General features: G+C 38.3%; 1 protein-coding gene across 3 annotated transcripts; it reads left to right on the top strand.

The window, feature by feature from the left end:
• The first annotated feature begins 10,001 nt into the window (after positions 1 to 10,001).
• On the top strand, positions 10,002 to 17,270 carry LOC126698290 (O-fucosyltransferase 10). Of its 3 annotated transcripts, none has more exons than XM_050395415.1 (10): positions 10,002 to 10,684; positions 11,593 to 11,671; positions 11,988 to 12,055; positions 12,205 to 12,293; positions 13,287 to 13,484; positions 13,694 to 13,898; positions 14,007 to 14,174; positions 14,570 to 14,737; positions 15,382 to 15,572; positions 16,178 to 16,360. In XM_050395415.1, exons 1-10 carry the CDS (start codon positions 10,238 to 10,240, stop codon positions 16,278 to 16,280), a joined length of 1,716 nt encoding a protein of 571 aa, XP_050251372.1. In that variant the 5' UTR covers positions 10,002 to 10,237; the 3' UTR covers positions 16,281 to 16,360. The 3 variants fall into 3 exon arrangements, with proteins under 3 accessions (XP_050251372.1, XP_050251370.1, XP_050251371.1); XM_050395413.1 differs by lacking the exon at positions 16,178 to 16,360 and adding an exon at positions 16,499 to 17,270 and having other exon boundaries at positions 10,003 to 10,684; XM_050395414.1 differs by lacking the exon at positions 16,178 to 16,360 and adding an exon at positions 16,499 to 17,270 and having other exon boundaries at positions 10,004 to 10,624.
• Positions 17,271 to 21,477: the final 4,207 nt, after the last annotated feature.

The raw sequence follows: 21,477 nt of genomic DNA, 5'->3' as shown, positions 1-21,477 counted from the left end.
GCAGTACAGTATGAAGTTAAACCCGTCCAAATGTGCTTTCGGGGTTTCCTCAGGAAAATTCCTTGGGTTTATGGTGTCACGAAGAGGAATTGAAGCAAATCCCAAAAAAGTGAGGGCTATCCTTGAGATGTCCTCACCAAAGACGATCAAAGAAGTACAATCCCTTACAAGAAGAGTGGCGGATCTCAACATGTTCTTTTTCCAAGGCAACAGACAAACGCCTTCCTTTCTTCAAGACCTTGAAGAAAGTGTTTGCTTGGACGGAGGAATACGAAACAGCGTTTGAATAGTTGAAGCACTACCTGAGCTACCCCCCACTCTTAAGTCCGTCCAAGGAAGGCGAAGACTTATTCTTGTACTTGGCGATATCTGTCACAGCAGTCAGTGCAGCTTTGATCAGAAAAGAAAACAAGGTACAACTCCTTGTGTACTATGTCAGCCAAGCTTTCCAGGGTGCTGAAGCGCGATATCCGCGCATAGAGAAGATCATCTTCACCCTAATAGTGGCTTCAAGAAAACTTCGTCCGTACTTCCAAGGTAACCCTATCATAGTAATGACGGACCAGCCCATCAAAAAAGTGATGAATAAACCTGAGGCCACAAGATGAATGGTATAATGGGCCATCGAGCTCAGCTAGTTTGATATATAATATCGTCCATGGACGGCCATAAAAGCTCAAGCATTGGCTGATTTCATAGCAGAATTCACCATCCCCGAGAAGGCAGGCGACCAAGAAGACCTTTGGTCGATAAACACTGATGAGTCATCCACTCAGAAAGGAGGCGAAGCAGATGTTGTTATCACCTCTCCTGAAGAGGATGTTCTCAAGTATGGGATCCAGCTTAAATTCCCTATAACTAATAACGAAGCGGAGTATAAGGCCTTGTTGACAGGGCTAAGAATAGCTCGGGCACTTGGAGTTAAAAATATCGTGCTTAAGAGCGACTTACAGCTTGTCATAGGGCAAGTCAGAGGAGATTTTGAAGCAAAATAGACAAGAATGCAGAAATACCTCAAATTGACGAATCAGTTGGTGAGTACCTTTCATCATGCAGAGTTTGTTCAGATCCCACGGGATCAAAATGCAGAAGCTGATAAGGTAACACGGAGTGCCTCAGCAGATGACAAAGACAAGATAAATGATCGGAGGTTGGAAGAATAAAACTCCCCTAGCATCAAAGAGCTTCAAACTTTCCCTGTGCACACCCGCGCAGGATGGATGAGTCTAATTTTTTCATTCCTTCGAGATGGACGATTACCACCAAACCCTGAAGAAGCCAAGAAGATCCAAAAGCGGGCTGCCCGGTTTACAGTACTAAATGACGAGCTTTACAAAAGAGGTTTCTCCTAGCCTTACTTGAGATGTATAGAAGAAGAAGAGGCCAGATATGTCCTGGAGAAAGTACACCCGGGGGGGGGGGGGTTTGCGGAGATCACATGGGGTCAAAATCCCTTATCAGGAAGATCATGAGGGCAGTTTACTTCTGGCCCACGATGCAACATGACGCAGCAGATTTCGTGAAGAGGTGTGACAATTGCCAAAGGTATGGGAATGTTCAACAAGTCGTAGGGGAAAAAATGTCGACCATTTCCTCGCCCTGGCCGTTCGCGCAGTGGGGGATCAACATTATGGGCCCCCTACCATAGGGAAAGAGAAAATGAAGTTCCTACTCGTCACAATCGACTATTTCACGAAGTGGGTTGAAGTGGAAGCTCTTACAACGATCACAGAGGCAAAGGTACAAAATTTTGTATGGAAAAATATTGTTTGCAGGTTCAGGATACTAAGGACGATCATTTCAGACAATGGTCGTCAGTTTGACAGTCATAGGTTCAGATCATTTTGCTCGAGCCTAGGCATCAAAAACAAGTACTCATCACCAGGACATCCTCAGGCTAATGGACAGATAGAAGTAACCCACCGAACCTTGCTCAGGATTATTAAGTCCCGGTTAGTGGGGATAAAAGGAGCATGGCCCGAGGAATTACCAAGTGTCCTGTGGGCTTACAGGATGACGGCACGAACACCAACATTAGAAACACCATACAACCTAACGTATGACACAGAAGCAGTCATCCTGGTCAAAGTGGGGCTCATTAGCATTAGGAGGGAGTTCTTTAACGAACAAAGCAATGACGATCAATTGAAGCAGAACCTGGATTGTCTGGACGAAGTCAGAGACCAAGCCTCCCAAAGAATGGCCAAGTACCAGCAGAAGATAGACGAATACTACAAACGGAGAGTGAAGCTGAAAAGATTCAGCATTGGAGATCTCGTCCTTTGGAAAGTGACTCCTGCAACAAAAGATCCAACACAAGGCAAATTAGGTCCAACTTGGGAAGGGCCCTATAGAGTCGTCCACTATTCATGCCAGGGAAGTTACCATCTAGAAGACTCAGAAGGAAGAAGGCTACCTCGTCCATGGAATATCGAACATTTAAGAGGTATTACAAAAAGGAATCATAGCTTGATTGTAGGCAGTTAACATAATTTGATTTCGTGCTTTTTTATGTACTAAGTGATTATTCAGAATTTCGTAAGTTATTATTCAGCATTTCACAAGTATGATCCAGCAATTCATGCGCTCTATAGACCAAAATGGTTGTCCAAACTAGAAAGACGATAAGATTCATTTAAAGGATGTACATCGTCCCGATCAAAAAGACGATAAAATTCCTTAAAAGGATGTACATTGTCCCGATCAAAAAGACGATAAAATTCCTTAAATGAATGTACATCGTCCAAATCGAAAAGACAATAAAATTCCTTAAATGGAAGTACATCGTCTAAATCGAAAAGACAATAAGATTCCTTAAAAGGATGTACATCATCCAAATGAAAAGACGATAAAATTCCTTGAATGGAGGTACATCGTCTAAGTGAAAGCCGATTAAATTTCTTAGCTACATAAACATTGCCCAAACGAAAGATTTTTTATACGAAGCGTCATCCTCTAACAAACCTTACATTCGGGCAAAAATTAAGCAAAATCTTGTAAGTCCATCAAAGGACGAGGATAAGCAAATATGCCAACAAAATTTTTCTAAGTCCCCAAAGGGAGAAGAAGAACATCCAGGAATAAATTCTAGCAAAATACAAGCAAGAGATATCAACCAACCAAGAAGGTAAAGGTAAATTCATAAACATATTATATAAAATTAAACTGTTCAAAAAGCCCCAAAAACAGGCAGGGCATTCGAATATAAGGTGTCCAGTAGCCCCAAAACATATAGGGCATAAAAAAATAAAAAATAAATAAAAAATGAAAAACTTTTGTAAGGGGCAACAGTTTCAAGTTTAAGGGGCATTGTCATCGTTCTTGTTAGCCTAGGAAGGTTCCACACCAGTAGACGCCGCGGTTTGGGCTGATGCCTAAGCTGCCTCGTCCTTCTCGATCTCTTTATCAACAGCTTCAAAATCCAACTCCTCGAGATTCGTGCCAGGACCATGCTTAATCAGGTATCTCCTCAAAAGTTCGAAGCCTTTGAAATACTACTGAAACAGTATAGTGTTATATTCGTCTGTGGTTTGGAAGGCTGTGACGGCCTTAGCTACAGCAACCTTCATCCTTTGAGCAGCTGATGCAAGGAGTTCATCCTTTTGCTTTACCAATTACTTCTCGGACTCCAGCTACTCAGTCAAAACCTTGATCTATTCCTTAAAAGTGTTGAGAGCATCCATAGCAGTGATCAAGTCTTTCCGCAACCCCGAAGCTTCAGCCTCCAACGCCTCCACCTTCGAATTGGCCACGATGGCCTTCTCCTCGTTTGCCAAATATTGGGTAGTGATATGCATTGTTTCTCCCAACACCTTACAATGAAAAGTTTCATCAAAGTCAGTAAAGGCAGTTAAACGCTTAAGGACGAAGCAAAAAAGGACGAGGATAAAAGGGATTACCTACATGAGCTTATGAACATGACGACTCACCATCTCGTGGGAGGGTACGCTTGAAATCTCTTTTATCTCCCTGGGAGTAAGGAGCTCATTGGCACGGTCCATGGCTGTCTCGGCATTGGACCAAACATTGGAGCCCATCTTTTCTTTTCCTTTGTTCCCTATCTTCTGCTTCTTCAAAGGACGAACAACCTCCTTAACAGAAACGCCAGGAGAAGCTGCCTGACCCTCCTTTAAATCCAGGGCAGGGGTGGACAAACCTCTCTCCACCGTTTTTTTTCTCTTTCTCTTTTTCCTTATCAGTAATCCTTAACCTTCTTTGGCCAATGTTGGAAAGGGGCTCGTTCTTCTTCTCCTTAATCTTCTTGTACATCTCCTTGTTAAAATTGGTCGTCATCTCTACACCAAAGAAGACAGAGAATTAAAACGAAGAAAAAGTGGAAAAGACGATCCCATATGCCAAGGCAACTCACGTTTTCTCTCTTCCCGGTCAAGCATACTGAGGACGTAAAGAGAAGGCTCTGGCCCTAAGCAATGACGAGCTAACGTGCGTGGATCAATTAACTCGTCAAAATCATCAATAGTTCTTGTGTACTTGATTGTTGCTTGAACCCGTTCCTCAAACTTACTTTTGAGCTCAAGATGCTCCTTTACTGCGAAATGCAAAACCAAGAAAAGATTAGAAGTAATGACCAATATGAACAAGAAGTTAAAAAAGGAAAAGCATCTCATGAAGGGCAAACACACCAAGTAGAGGGGTCTCCCATTGGCACAGCAACCTAGGGACGTCCCCCCAAAAATCATCAGGAATAGTCTCCCAACCGTCGCCCGACATGAAGAAATATCTAGATTTCCAGTAACGGAAAGGCGACGGAAGATCAACGATAAGACGCGACTTTCTATCCCAGGGTACAAACTCATAATACCCAAACTCCTTGGATTCTTTCAAACGATAGAGATGGACGAACTCATTCAGCGTGATCATGTCCCTGTTGGCAATGGTCGTCCAAATCACCATACAGCTTAAGACGACTCTCCATGAATTAGGCATAAGCTGCCCTGGTGCAAGGTTTAGGTAGTGAAGAAACTCCATGATAAATGGATGGATGGGGAATCTGAGGCCACACGAAAATGCAGCCTCGTAAAAACAAACTTCCCTGTGAGCAAAGGCACAAGCCTTCTCACCTTTTTTAGAAAGACGAGCCCTAGTCTCCTCGGGAAATTGGAACCTATCCCTGAACTTGCTAAAGACCTCTATTTTCAAAGAACATTTTTCCTTAAGGGCATGGAAAGAACGGGGAATGGCCGGAGCAGAAGGATGGGAAGACGAAGGCGCATGAGAAGGCGCAGAGGTGGCTGTGTCTACCCCAGCCCCTTCCCCGCCAACATTAGAAGACGAATCTCTCTCCAAGTCACCTGACCTCACCTCGAACCCTATATTTTCCCTCCTTAAGACCCCTTGAACAGATTTAAACCAAATCTGAGATTTATGCAATAGAGGGTATAAGTCACCCAACACCAAACCTAGGCCACTACCACCAAAAACAAAACTCCCAATCTGTGGGTATAAATCACTGGATCAAAACGCACCCAATGGGTCATTAGAAGATTCTACTAACGCCCCTAAGAGAGCAAAAAGAAAGGCGACGAAGGGAGAGGTGCGCTTAATTTCAGAGTAACTCACCATTAAAGGAAGCAACATAACTCGAAAAGGGGAAAGGTAAGCATAAAAAGAAAAAAGGAACTCAAAAGAAAGGAATACAAGTAAAATTCAAAAAGGAAAAGAGCGTAAATAAAGGGCGTACCTAGAAATTAGGGAGGAAACTAAGAAGACTAAGAGCAAAATGCACAACTAAGGAAGTCAGAAAAACCAATCGTAGAGAGAAGATGAAGAAGTGAGAAAAGGAAGGCAAAAATCAAAAGGTTTTGCCTTGAAAAGTGAGGGAAACCTGAAAAGGTTTTCATCGGAAACAAGACCCCTCGGCCAATCAAAGTCAGACACATGGCCATGAGGTGTGCCACGCCGCCACAAAACAATCAATGCGAGAGCAGAACCCCAAGCGCCACAACCGCCAAAAAAAAAAAAATCCTTTCGTATTCCTATAACCGTCCAAAGTCTGGACAACCTCAGAATAGAGGGGCAGTTGATAGACCCGATTGTACCACCGTCGTCCATAATCGTAGACAAGGATGAAGAGGATTCCCAAATTCGTCCAGCCAGTAATGGTCACCAAACAAGGACGAACTAATCCATCCTCGCTCATTAATGGACCGTTACAAAGTAATGATTAGCCTTTATACCGTTGGGAGGATATCCCACCATTAGCACCTTGCAGAGGCGTTACCAGGAGAGAATAAAGTCACCATAAAGGCTCCACCAATGGCTAGAAGGAGGCACCTGTGTACATGTATATATAGCCATGAAATCCAAAGGAGAGGTACATACACAAAGAAATACTCTAGCTCTTTCATACTAATTTCTTAACACTCTTTAGTCGATTTTTCTGACTTTGGCATCGGAGGCTTTGTGGCAAGCACCACATCGGTAACCCACATTCCTTCTTTTCACTATTAATCTTTCAGGGTCGGGTTGACTGAGGACGACTCCAATCTGGATGATCACTCTTGACTGACGATTCAGACGTCATCAATTGTGTTCTGCACCAACACTTAATTTCTGTTGTTTGTACAAAGTTAGGTTATCCAACGGCACGATTTGTGTAGTCCCTCATAGTCATTAATAGCCAGCTTATGAATTAAGATTAGGTCTTGCATGTCTGGGGTAATTACCCTAATAATTAGTTCATTCTGTTAACTCAACATGGTTGAACTTGAATACTCTAATGCCATTTTTTTTTCTTTTATATAGAATACAGTAGTGAACAAAATTAAGTCGCCTTAGCTTTTGGAGGAAAAAAAAAATAAAGAAAGAAAAAAAAATTAACATTTATGATCGAACTAAATCATTTGGCTTACAAAGTAAGAGTATTCACGCCACCATGCACTCTTGATGTGATGATCACTTCAAAAGTATAAATGCTTGTAGGGTGTGGGGGGTAGGGGCTGGGGTTCAAGTCTCTAGGAGAGAGTTTCACACACGTATACACTTAGATTAGGCTAGAGCAGAAATCCTATCTTGTATAAAAAGAAGAAGAAAAAGTAAGAGTATTCACATGGGAATTAATAGTGGATATTTTCTCTCTTTTAGAATAAGAACTTGCTTTTTATATTTTAGTCAACCACTTTAAAATGAAGCTCTTGGTATACTTAAATTGAATTAAGTCATGTTATATTAAATTATATATCACATAATAAAATGACTACACTCTTCTTTACCCAAGTGGTTACCTATGTAAATTATATATTTGTTCATTGGTAAAGTAATGATAATTGTCTCTTGGAGGAGGACTTGAGTTCAAGTCCTCTTATTCCCACTTGGTGCTAAAAATACATCAGATTCTCACCGTATGTTTCACCATGCTGATATGTTCACATTTTTATATAAAAGAATATAGCCCCAAAAAATATCATTCCTTTTTGTTGGTTAATGGAGGCTTTCAATATATAAGTTTGTAAAACTTACATTTCTTTTCGCAATTTATTGAGTTGGCAATTAACAAATTATTATAATTATTAATTAATTAATGTCACGTAAACTTATTATTAAAACCATTTTTCTTATCCATCAATCAACGATTCAACAACTCAATTAAAATGTGAAATAGCATTTTTTTAAGGACTAATATTAAAGTTATTATAAATTTTACTACAAAAGTATACAAAATGATAGAACAATGAACATGATTGATGTAATCTCAAAAAATAATAAATAAATATTTAAATTAAATTAATGTGATAAGTGACACATTAGTTTGTAAATCTTTATATAGTAGAAATTGTAATATTTATATCATCACTCAAATTCTAAAGAATAAGTTCGAAGCCATACAAAAAATAAATAAATAAATAACTCATTGCATTTATTTACAAAATTGCCTTTGCATTTGTATTATGTCTAATGTTGCGCGTTCTATTCCGTTTTGGTTAAAAAAAAAAAAAAAAAAAAAACCCATGGTTTCACCTTAGGTTAAATTTTTGTCTTCTATGTCATTCTGGGTCATTTCAGTCAAATTTCGATTTGCTCATTTGTTAAAAAGAAAAGAAAAAAAAAAAAAAAACACACTAAAACCATGTTGTTTTGATTTAATTCTTATTATTTCATTAATGACAAGTGATGATTCCTTGGAAATCAGTAGGCTGAAAGTCTTGGGCGCTGATGATCTTAGGGCTTGATCCTAAAAAAGCAAATACTAAGTTAGAGGAGACCGGCCAAAAGTCCTTCGATGATAAAGTCAGTGGATTTGTGATTCCAAGTAAAAAGGGAGTATTCTGTGAAAAGCATCTGAATAAATCTTTACCTTCTCATCAATGAATGCTTATATAGCATATGTGAAATGGTTATTTGTTTAATAATCGTTCCTATTGTCGAGGAGTTCGGAGGATTCGGAGGTAACTTCCATAACCGCCATGGAAGTTACCTTATTTAGACCTGTGTTCCATAATGGTTAATGGAGAACTTGGCTCATAGCAGTTCAACTCGTCCCTTACGCTCAGTGGAAATCAAAGTTATCCAAAGTCCAACACATTTAGAGTCCAATGAACTCATCCATCCTTTATTAAGGACGGACGAGGTTATTAGGGAGGACTTTTCTTCATGCATTCACTTTTTCCTAATTCTGTGTAGAGCTCGTCCGTCCAAACATTTCTAAGGACGGACAAGCTTCTCAAGGGACCTCGTCCATTTAAAGACGGACGAGGTCATTAAGGACACTTGGGACGATCACTACATGCGCTTGGTTCCCCCTAGTTGGTCTTTCATTGGACGAGCCATATGGACGAGCTCAGGAGTTGCTATTTTTTGTAACACCATCAACAAGTGTATATCAGTGTTACATATGTATTTATGTTTATATATATGGGTCAAGGAGGAAAGAAAAAACATCCCAATTATAATCCATATTGCATGTCAATCCCCTTACAAACATATTCAAATCCACACTCAATTTTTCAATATGCTCAGATATCAATTTGTGATTAATGAATTTACGTGCACCAATAACAAGGTGGATACTTAAACACGTTATGAATTTGGGTGTATCTCATTGCATCTCTTTATCTCTCCAAACTTCAGACACGAAAATCACACTTCTCTCATGTAGAAATGCCCTTCCCTAGCTCACCCAAAATACAAATAAAAAGAGTGAGTAGATTTTGGGACATCAAATTTCACAATATATTGAAACGGTTATCATTCATCATTTTTATTCACTATTCACTATAATCCATCTCAATAAGCTATGAAATTTAATGTAAAAATAATTGCGTCCGTAATATTGTTGGAATTGAGCAAGGGTGGTTGTAAATTTTCTTCATGTCCCTACTTCATAGTCCATATTTCAGGAAGGATATTACAATTGATGCAATAATTATGGACTGAAATTTAAAGTTGTTTCAACCATTAAAATAAAAAAAAATAAAAAAAAAAAAGATGAAAGTTTTTTTTTTGAGGGAAAAAAAAGTGAAAGTTTTTTTTTTGATAGAAAAAAAAAAAAAAAAAAAGTGAAAGTTGAAATATAAAAATAGTAAAAAAAATTTGTGAGGGATATGGGGTAATTCATAATTGCACTTGCACATAGTCCATATATTCCATACTCCATAGACTTACTTAATTGTGACTAGTCTGACAGTGTGAACGTGATGGTTGGTATCCAGAGCCGGTGGGAAAAATATGTGCCCGCAAGTCGTAACGGAACGTACGGTCATAAATCAAACCCTTATTTCTCTTTTTATCTCCGAATTATCCACACTAAACACGCGCTAAAATTCGCTTTATCATACATTACATTACAGTAGAGGACTAATATAGAAAAAGTTAGATTTACCTCTGTGACTCTGTCACCGTCAGCGGATGCAAGCCACTCTTTTTCAAGCTCGTTCTCTCTCTCTCTCTCTCTCTCTCTCTCTCACTGTGTGAATGTGTTCCAATTCCTTAGGAAAATATATACTCTCTCTCTATATATATATATATATATATATAAATAAAATAAAATAAACCTCCAGTCCTGATAACCGAACCGAACGGAACATACAGTAAGAGATACTTCCAAAGTCACCACACATACATAGATACATTCAAAATTCATGCCTTTTTCACTTTTTCTGCCAAAAAAGAGAAGTAGTAGACTAGAGAGAACAAACGCACTCGTCTCTTTCTTTCACTCTCTTTTATAAAAGAGAAACCGCACTCACTGTTTAAACGCACAAGTGAAACAAAACAAAACATGGCCATGAAACCTAAAACCCACAACGGAAATGGCAACTCCAGCGACAACAACAGCGGCGGAGGAAGCAGCAGCTCGCCGAGCCCGCCTCCGTCGCCGTCGCCGCCGCTTCGCTCCAGCGTATCCCAATGCCGGCGACGAGTGCGGTCCAAAGCACAGTCTCAGCTCTTAAAGGACAGCTTCGGCGGTGGCATTCTGTTCCGGCGAAACCTGCGGTACTTGGTGGTGCTTCCTCTGCTCTACTTGTCTGGGTTGCTCATGTGTGTTGGTGGGCCCTTCTCGGCTCTCGTCGGCTGGCCCACCACTCCTGGCGCCGTGTACCGTAGCCACGACATGTTTCGGAAATTCTGGCCTTGTATTCACTCTGATAATTCCTCTGTTCTTGAGGTTCGCTCTTTGTTTTGGGTTTTTCATTTGGTTGCAGAAGAAAATGCAGGAAAAGAAAAAGTAAACAATTGTTTCAATTTGTTTTGTTTTTGTTTTTGTTTTTTTGTGCAAGATATGGTTTTTGATCGCTACATTTGAGGTTCGGAAAGGAATGTTTCTGATCATGGAGTATACTAGAATTTTTCAGTGGGTTTTTTTTTTTTTAGAGTATAAGAATTACTGGTTTCTAAAGATGGGTAAAATATCAAATGGGTTTTACTTAATTAGGATAATTGTAGGGATGTTTAGAAATTTTGGACTTACTATCAGTTTTTTTTTTTTTTTGGTAATAATAATAATAATATTTTTTTCTTGTGGGTTTTCGTTTGCCTCCTCTATTATAGTAATTTAGTGTTGCTTTATGATTGCATTAACCACACAGAAAGTAATAGTAGATGGAAGTAGTATTATGGTGTTTTCTTTTAGTTGATTGATGACTGGAAAAGTTTCTTGAAATTTCAATTGGAAAAATTGTCTTGGAGATTCATATATACTTGTGAAATGGTATTCAAATAATGAATTTACATGGGAAATTTGTTGAAATTATTTTACATGGGAGAGTAGGCTGTTTGGTTTTTTCTTTGTTAACCCAGATAGGTTTGATCAGAACAGAGTAACCAATTAGAGTTGCCAAATAATTAGAGTTTGTGAGTGTTATTTTTTTTGGAAGTACTGCGTGGCCTATAATGTTAGTATTCAGCAAGTTACAAATCAAATAGTGCTACATTACGTAACGTGGTTAGTGCAAATGTGTTGACATTCTCTTAGTTTACTTGTTTTATTGCTATCTGTTATAGTTGTTATCTTGTTTATTTTCAAATTGAAATCTAATATAATATTCCAAAGTGATAATTTTGGTTTGTGGTCTTTAAGTGTGTGCATAACATATGAATTTGTTGTGATTAAATGCAAGGTTGTTCTTGTTGCAGTTGTCCTCTGTTTGGAAAAACAAAAGAAGGGTGAAAGAGCAAAAACCGTGTCCAAATTCAACAGCTAGTCCACGTTTTGGTATGTATGAAGTTAGAATAATGTGTCATTAAGATTGGCTTCTAAGGTTACTTCTTCAATTCTCAAATGTGTCTTGTGGGATTTGAGAATCACACATATAAATCCTCTTATCTTAAGAACACATGTTTATTTTTTTATTTATTCCACTGGTCAATAGTACTAGTTGGACTGTAGACATCAACAACCTTACACTCTCAAAAGGCTCTAGTCCTTTTTCATTGTTTTGCATGTTGATGCTTGACTAGGATGGAATTGAGTTGGTCTCCCTCCCCCCCCCCCCCCCAAAAAGAAACTGACATTTTCCCTTGAATTTCAGAGTCCTCTGGCCCCAGTGGTTACTTGATTGTTGAGGCTAATGGTGGTCTTAACCAACAACGCTCTGCGGTATGTAAAGTTTCAATATTCATGACCAGCTTTCTGCTCTAGTAATTCTATTATGTGATTTTCTTGTCTTTGTAGAAACTAAGAAGGGTGTTGACCAGAAAAAAGAAAAAAATGTGATAAATTGGTAACCTGTTATGTCTCTTTGGCAGATCTGTAATGCAGTGGCTGTAGCTGGGCTTTTGAATGCAATACTAGTTATCCCTCGCTTTGATTTCCATAATGTTTGGAGAGATCCAAGGTGAGAGAGACAAAATTACCTGTATTATAATATCTTACTAGAGAGGTGTGTTGAGTAATTTTTCACCCACATACCTTATCAATATTATCTTGGTTGTCTACTATAGATATATTTGGTGTAAAGACTTTCATTAAAGACTAGATGTTAGCTTATCATTTTTTTATAGGTAAGTTACACATGCACCCCGTGAGTCTTGCACCCACAAGCTCACACTCCATCCAGTTAATATGGGAGGAAGAAGTACCAACTGAGCTATAGCTTATTGGCATTAGCATGTAAAGCTAGGACTCGAAAAGGCTATTGAGGTTGTCCTAGTGGTAGAGTACACATCATGGGTGCTGTATGGATTCTATTCATGAAATTGACCCCAAAAATTAATGTTATGACTTGGACCAAATTATTTCATTCTGTATCTAGCTAATGTGTGTGCTCTTTCTGTTATCTTCAGTTGTCTTTTATAAGAAGTTCCTTCATAGTAATAGAATTTTCCTGTCAAGTTCCTGTATCGTAATAAAAATTTCCTGCCAAACTGTTTTCTCTCTGTGCCTTGCATTGAGGTCTTCTGTGCTCCATATGTTATTAGGCATATAATTCATGCGTTGACCAAATCAATATGGACCAAGCAGGTCCCCTGATCAAGCCTGGAGTGCCAATTCCTCAGGCATTCTGGATGGCTCTAGGTTTGACATGTTTCCCTTTTAATATTGTTGACAAATCTCGCCACTTAAATGTTTGGAAACTTAGAGTATATGTATGACCATACATAAAGTGCTAGCAATATGGTTGGAGCTGAAATTAAAATTTTTTCTGTTAATATATGGCCCAACATTGGCCTTGAATATATCTTAAAATGCTTGTAAGAAACGCACTATGTGAAGGTAGGGCTCACATAGTGCCCTCTTCATGGCCCTATGGTATATAAATTTTATTTTTTAAATGTACTTTTGTATGCATCTGGTGACCAAATTTTGACAATATAAATTTGTTTCGCAGTGAGTTTCGTGACATATATGATGAAGATCATTTCATAGCCACCCTTGAAGGCTATGTGAAAGTGGTTAAAGAGGTACCTGAAGAATTGATGCTAAAATATGAAAACAACATTACTAATGTTCCAAGCTTCCATGTCCAAGCTTGGGCTTCTGTCAGTTATTACTTGGGAGAAGTGTATCCTGTCTTGCAGCAGCAAGGGTACGCATCAAACCATTGTATCTTCTCATTATGTGCTCTACCAAATAAAACTGTAAAAATTCTCATCTTTGAGAGTCAATGGTATCCGCAAACTGAATTAAGGCAGACAAGTTTGTTAAATTTCCCTTGTAAAGACGACTAGAATCTGACCTTTAACCTGTTGAAACTTATCTCTAGGGTGTTTTTGCTTCATTTTTTGTTTGATACAGGATTATCCGCATAGCCCCCTTTGCTAATAGATTGGCGATGAATGTCCCACCTCATATTCAATTTCTAAGATGTCTGACTAATTATGAAGCATTGAGATTCTCTGCTCCCATTTCAACTCTTGCAAAGAAACTAGTAAACAGAATGATTGAGAAGAGTTCTAGGACTGGTAGAAAGTATGTTTCTGTCCATCTTCGTTTTGAGGAGGTACTTATGCTTATTTTCCATCATAATCTGAGCAAGTATTTAGCTCTTTTCTGTTTATATGGTTAAGAAAAATTAAGCTATATGTAATTGAGTGTCTTCTACCTTTAGGACATGGTGGCATTTTCATGCTGTGTGTATGATGGAGGAGAGGCAGAAAAAATTGAAATGGATTCAGTTCGTGAAAAAGGATGGAGAGGAAAGTTCAAACGAAAAGACCGTATCATCTTGCCTGGTCTCAATCGAATCAATGGAAAATGCCCACTATCTCCCTTGGAGGTACACCTCAAATATTAGCCAATGTTGTTGCTTTTTGGACCTTTGGAACTTCAAATTTGAACTATTCTATCTAGGACCAGTTCTATTCAATTTTTTTCCCAAGTGTCTATTTCTGTAGCTTCAACTCCACTTGTTTTGGACCTTCATCTACATTTAATAGTATTTGGTTAAAAGTTGAGCTGCTACAGGAAGGGACTAGTACTAAACTAAACTTGGGTTCAGGTTGCAGGAAGAATGTAATGGGGTAGTTTGAGGCCAAAAAAAAGCCTTTTGTCTAATGTTTAATTTCATATATGTTGTCATAACTCAATAAATTAGCTTGGACATGTCGTCTATGTCAGTTATTTGGTAATAACCTTTTTTTACTTGGATGTTGTTTTTTCTTGTCAGTGTAGGTTGGGATGATGCTGCGTGGTATGGGGTTTGCTAATGACACTTCAATATATCTTGCCTCAGGGAAGATATACCGGGCAGAAAGGCATTTAGTTCCTCTGCTAAAGATGTTTCCTCACCTCCATACGAAGGAATCTCTTGCAACCCCGGATGAGCTTGCTCCTTTTGTGGTAAACTCATGTACTCGCTCTCGTACAATGTTTAAAATAGTCTTTTGTAGTAGTGGTCCTGGTGACATGGAAATCAACTTCAATTTATCCGAACATTATACATCTGCAAAAAAGTCATATGATTGCCTCTGTTCACCAAGAGCCCAAGTATATCAACCAATGTGTGACTTCTTAGAAACTATCTTTGTAGTTCTGTCAGTGACCCTTTTTGGTCTGCCCTTGTTCCCTGTTTGCGATGTCAGTTTGCATTCTTTCTTCACCATCAGTGCCAACAAGATTCTTCACAAATAAAGTCATAAGTCACATAACAAGTTAATCTTAATGCCATGAAATTTGTACAAGAGAATGCATAAAAAATGCATCATCTGGATCAATGGTTGGACCATCAAATCAGGTATTAGATGAAAGTACTATAATCTGTGGCACATAATTGTGGCAATGCCTCACTATTCTTGAAATTCAAGCATATTTCTTCTTCAGTCTAACTAACTTGACTGAGTGAAAAGGTCTGATAGATGACAACAAATTAAATAGAGATCAGGTTCAACCAAATATTTATTGTGATGGTGTTTCCTTAGCTATCTATTGGGTGAGCACATAACCTTCAACAACCTTGCTTTAAAACCTTTTTTCTCTTTTGGTAGGGATACTCTTCAAGATTGGCAGCTTTGGACTACACTGTATGCTTGTTTAGTGAGGCTTTTGTGACAACTCAGGGTGGAAACTTTCCTCATTTTCTGATGGGCCACCGGAGATTCCTCTATGGTGGACATGCTAAGACCATTATTCCAGATAAACGAAGGCTTGTTGTTCTACTGCAGGACATGGGTCTCAGGTATTCTCCATCCCTTAATTTTCAGATTTTATTTTACTCCTTTGATGTATCTGACCACAGTTTTAGGCATGTATAGATGCATTAAAATATTTGTGAGTTTAAGTGATGCAAGGTTTATTAAAACCAAATTCATTTAAGATTTTGTTTCTAGATTTGAAATTATTTTTGAATTTGAATTTTGAATTTAGTTTTTAATGTTTAGGGTTTTAAGGGATTTGACCAGGCATTTTCCATATACATGTACTCCCTAAACCCTATTAAAATAGTGCTCATGTGAGCATGAAAGAGAGTTGAATTTGAATAAGAATTTTATGATAGAGTTCAAAATATGTCTTCTCCTTTGTTCTTTTTGTTTGGCGGTGATGCCAAATGACCCTAGGTGGTGATGCATACAGTTTGCAGCAATATTCTAGGTGGTGAAGCCTAGGGTTTGTACTGTTATTCCATTTGTCTCTGTTTATTTCCTATTTCCTACTATGTTCTCATCATTAAGCCAGCTCAGGTTGTATTTAGCAGATCTATCCTAATTGATAGTACAGGAATAATTAAACATAAAGATGATTGGCTACAATTGATTGATTAGAATTTGGAGTGTTTTCTTCTAGATTACAAGTTTCCAACTCATGTACCCGACCCATCCTACCCATGATTGTCTATAGATGCAAAGCTGAACATTCTAATCTCTTGCATGGGCTGCATCCAAGGTAGTCAACACTTGTCTGAACTTTCATGCGGAAGATTTGGAATTGATGTACAGAATTGATAAAGATCCAGAAGTCCATATATGGACTGGTATCTTTTTGCAAAAGCATTGATGTTCAGTTAATAGTTCAAGCATGTGGAATTGTGAAACAGTTATGTTTTAATGCTTTAGAAATTCAACATTGGAGTTGTATGTAAACCATGTTTTTATACTGGTTTTGCAGTTGGAAAGATTTCAAAGATCAGATGAAAGAAATGTTAAACGAGAGTGACCACAAGGGGATGATGGTACCCAGAGTGAGAAAATTCAACAGAAAAACTTCTGTTTACACACATCCTTTGCCAGAATGCGGATGTATCCAGAGACCCCCCAATACTCTAATCATCCCAAATTCTACATTCCTTAATTACCACCAAAAATCCATGAGATAACAAAGGGACCTTTCTCTTGAGCAGTTCCTCCCAGTTGTGCAGTTGCCAATTGTATGCTTTTTTTTGCAAATTCTTGGGCTTTGGTACCTTTCCTCTGTATTTTCTCTAAAAGTCCATTGCAGTTGTTCAGGCATGGTGCAGGTTTGCTAATTTTGATTGCACAAGGAATTCATCATTCCATGTTATTTCTTTTGCCTTTTACGTGGAAATACTGATCTATTCTGTGGTGTTGGATTTGTATGGAGCTGAAGCATGAGCTGATCAAGGCAAGTTGGGGAACATTGGTCGAGTTCATTGTGCATGATTGAAATATCAAAACTCTTCAGTATTCAGAAAGAAATATTGACTTTCCAGCCTTGATCAAATAGGCTAGGGGAGGACAGATCCTTTTGCAGTTTGATGATGTTCTTTCCATGATTATTAACGTAAAAGAGTACAGACATAAAATGTCAGTAATATTACACTTGTTGCATTACAGGTTTGCTTATTGTCATCTTGCTCACAATTTTGGTGTAAAGGGAGGATTTATAAGACTTAACTTTGATGCAAATATTTCATTTGTCATGGTCTTGTTTTGTTTCTCTCTCTCTTGAATTTCACTACATACTTTATCATACTAGCAAAATTTTACAGACTGAATTAGATGGAGAAATCATCCATTGAATTCAAGATTTGTTTGTTAGGAGATAAATCCTTTCTGGCTAGTTGCCATGACAACTTCTGGTTGTGCTAATAGTTTGTTGGGGTCTTATTTTTTGTGTTGCGTTTTGCATGGCGTTAAGTGTCAGTTGTGTAGCTTTCAATGAGTGAGAGATGTTCAGCAAGAATGATGGCAACAATAATGAAGGGCCTTTGGTAACAATGTCGTGAAGCATTTGGTAGCATTAACATAGATTGTAGAACACCCCGTCGGCAGTAGAGTTGACGAATGCCCAACAATGATATCATTAAGGCCAAAATCCAAAATTGACCCTCTAATTTTCAATTTTTGTTATTTCAATCCTTAAAGTTTTAAATTTTGTCAATTCAATCTTCTGTTACCCTTTAGTTAAGTCTTGCCATTAACTAAATCAAAACGACGTCGTTTTGGTGTTTTTTATTTTATTTATAAATATCTTAATTTTATTGAAATACATTAATTACAAAAAAAATAAAATAAAATAAAATAATAAAAAAACCAACAACAACAACTAGGGGGAACGACGTCGTTCCCTTGCTCCTAAAAATCAAAACTTCACCACAGAAGATTCTTACACTCTGGAGGAGTTCTTGCAGGTTGCGTTTGGGTATGTGGGTTTGAATTGGAAAGATCATGACATCATGTTGTGATTGACAAGAGGTGTTTTAGGCTAACTGAGGTTGATAACTTTAAGGGAGATGCAAGCAAAGCTAAGAAAGTTCTTGGTTGGAAGCCATGATCGGCTTGGGTCTTTCCAATTTTTGCTTCAGATCCGCAACAATGAGGTCTGGAAATGATTCTATTTAAGGGGTTCTTAGAGTTGATATAATTTTCAATTCAGTAATTTATATTGATGGTGTTTTAAGATGTTATTGTTATCATTTTATGTATTGTTTGAATATCTGTAATTCCATTAATCGATTCTAGCAAGCCTCATACCTGTTCTTCTTATTTTGCTTCTTGGAGTCATAATGTGGATGGGATGGACAAGATCATATTTTGTATTGGGAAGTGGTAAGTTTGAGATCTTGCAATTTTGAACACTGGAGTCTTCTTGGGGGTGTTGAATCTGATCACTTTCAATTAGGCTTGTCCACGGGTCGGTCCGGGTCGGGTTTGTGCCCAACCCGGAACCAACCCGATCACTTCGGGTCTCCTAAACCTAGACCCGTCGGAGGCAATGGTTCGGGTGGTTGGACATTGTCGTTTTCCAGTTGGTTTCTGGTCAGGCTCGAACTATGCAAATTGTCATCGGATTTTGCCAAAATCTGCTTATTTTTGCTGGATTGATCGGATTTCGAAGAGATCTTGGCGGATCTCAACGAGATGAGGCCAAATCTTGAAGAGATCTCAACTAGATCAAGCTCGATCTCGAAGAGATCTGGCGAGATCTCGACAAGATCTCGGTGGATCTCAAAGAGATCAAGCAAGATCTCAAAGAGACAGAGGCCAAGAACCTTGAATCAAACCAAAATACCTTCAATCAGACTAGCGACGATTCACAATCTTGTTGATTTTTCCCCTCTTTTGCTAAAGGTTCTTGGCCTCTAAGCGACAGATTAGACAAAATCAAATTGGCGAACTACTTCAATCGACAGAGAAAGCTATTTCCAGTGGGTTTTCCAGTTGGGTCGGTTGAAAATCGGTTTTCCATGCTCTAACTCCGCAACCAACCCGCTGGACTCGGGTTTTAGGAGTGAAGATCCACTGCCGACCTTCGTCAGCATCAGGTCGGTTGGTTCTCTGGCTGGGTCGGTTAGATTAGGTGGGTGGGTTGGTTGACGGGTTTGGTTGGACACCCCTACTTTCAATTTGCAAGAGCGTTTTTTATTTTCAGGGGCAGGGGAACGATGTCGTTCCCCTTTGTTTTTTTTTTTTTTTTTTTTTGTAATTAATGTATTTCAATAAAATTAAGAAATAAAAAATAAAAAATAAAAAACCAAAACCACGTTGTTTTGGTTTAGTTAACGGTAGGACTTAATTGAAAGGTAACGGAGGACTGAATTGACAAAATTTGAAACTTAGAAGACTGAAATGACAAAACTAAAACTTAGGTATGAAATGATAAAAATTGAAACTTAGAGGGTCAGTTTTGGATTTTGGCTAATTATTAATGCCTCTATCCTTGTTCAGCCATTGAATTTATAAAAAATGTCAAAAATTTTGTAATTCAATTGACACTAATAGAAGTTTCTAATATAGAAATTTATGATTTAAATTCTCATTTATAAAATTATCCACAAAAAAAAAAAAAAAAAAATTATAAGAGCTACTATGCTCCTTCAAATCCTACAATATGATTTCTAATAGGGTTGTCAACAGGTCCAGTTCAGGGCAGGTTTTTTTATGCCCAAACCCACCTCGCAAGCCTACCCTCGTTACCCAAACCTGGCCCATTTAATAAACGGGTTTTTTTAACCCCCAAACCTGCTCCATCGGCTCCCCAAGGGGCCCATCCAACCATGTCAGATTTGGACCCAATTTGTGGCCCAAAAAAAAAAAAAAAAATTAGGATTGAATTGAAGCCTATACTGCCCCCACCACCCCCCCCCCCCCCCCCCGCCAACAAAAAAAAAAAAAAATATATATATATATATATATATATATATTTGCCCAAATTCAAGCCCTATATCGTGGTCCAAATGCTAAATCAGTCCAAATCATAAGACCATTACAAACCTATTAATCATAAATTAATAAATCACCTGTTAATTATAAATCATAACTAAGATCATAAATCAATAAATCACCTAGCTTTTTTTTTTGGGGGGGGGGGGGAATAAATCACCTAATTTTTTTTTTTTTTTTTTTTTTTTTTTTTTTTTTTTTTTTTTTTTTTTTTTTTTTAAGGAAGAAACTCGAAACTCAAAACTTTTATTAAATGAGGCCGGTTAAATCAGCCTGAAATACAGAATAAAGACGTGATGGAACATCCTCCCCCTACACTAAAAAGTCTGGAATGTCAATAGCAAATCTTACTAGACCATGAGCAACAGAATTACATTCCCTCTTTGCATGAGAGTAAAGTAAATGAGTAAATCAAAAAGAGCTAAACTTAAGCATCTTCAATCAAGGGGCCAATTGGAGACAGCGGGTTACAGGCTTACAGCCTTTATGGTCACCAACGAGTCACCCTCCAAAATAGCTCTAGTAACGCCAATCTCAGAAGCGAAGGACAATGCTCTGGCAGCTGCCAAAGCCTCAATTTCATTGCTGCTATAAGCATGTTGCTGCACCTGAGAACACGAGGCTATAACAAGATCGTTTTTGTCTCTAATTACGACCCCAATACCTGACTTATTATCACCTGCAAAAATGGTTGTGTCAAAATTGATTTTTGCATAATTTTCTAGTGGAGCTTGCCACTTGCATTGGGGATGGATTTGCTATGAAGCACGGACGCGGCACCTAAGGTGCCGCACCTGCGTTGCCCGCGCGTCCGACCAAGTCCTGCCACGTCGCAGTTTCAAATTTTTAGCTGACTCGAGCCGACTCGCGCTGATGCGGCTCCGACTCGGGCCGATTCGGGCCGTATTGGCCGTATCAGCAGATATCGGCCGAAACGGCCGAAATTAGAAAAAAAAAAAAAAAAGAAAACACATAGAACGCACCATTTAAAGAAAAATACTAAACCCTACTCACTCGTCTCTCACTCTCATTAGCTCTCTGCCCCACTCTCATTAGTTCTCTCATCTCTGCCTCTCTCTCATTATGTCTCACTCTCTCTTGCTCTGATCTCTGCCTCTGTCTGTGCTTGGCTACTTGCTGTTACTCTATTCTTCAGCTCATTCTTTCTTCAACTCTCTCTCACGCATTCTTAACTCAAGTACCTTTCAATCTTAGTTTGATCTTTGATTTCAATGATTTGTGATTTGTGAATTTGTGAGACTGATTTGTGAATCTTAGACTCTTAGTTTTCAATATGAGTTTTATTTAGTTAATACTTAATAGTTAAGTTAGTACTTATTACTCATTGTGAATCTGTTTTGTGAATCTGAGAACTTGGGTTTGATTTATTATTAATTTATTTAGTTAATACTTAATACTTAATAGTTATTATTTGTAGGTTAAATTGAATCTATTGAATTTGCA

Source organism: Quercus robur, chromosome 9 (assembly GCF_932294415.1).
Source record: "Quercus robur chromosome 9, dhQueRobu3.1, whole genome shotgun sequence".
NCBI lineage: Eukaryota > Viridiplantae > Streptophyta > Magnoliopsida > Fagales > Fagaceae > Quercus > Quercus robur.
This window is presented reverse-complemented; position numbering and strand designations above follow the sequence as displayed.

What these genes read in the sequence shown, in the direction of transcription:
- LOC126698290 (XM_050395413.1), top strand. Translation starts at nt 10,238, where the DNA reads ATGGCCATGAAACCTAAAACCCACAACGGAAATGGCAACTCCAGCGAC. An exon ending in TTAACCAACAACGCTCTGCG is followed by an intron (nt 12,056 to 12,204) that starts GTATGTAAAGTT and finishes TCTCTTTGGCAG; the next exon opens with ATCTGTAATGCAGTGGCTGT. An exon ending in CTGCAGGACATGGGTCTCAG is followed by an intron (nt 15,573 to 16,498) that starts GTATTCTCCATC and finishes CTGGTTTTGCAG; the next exon opens with TTGGAAAGATTTCAAAGATC.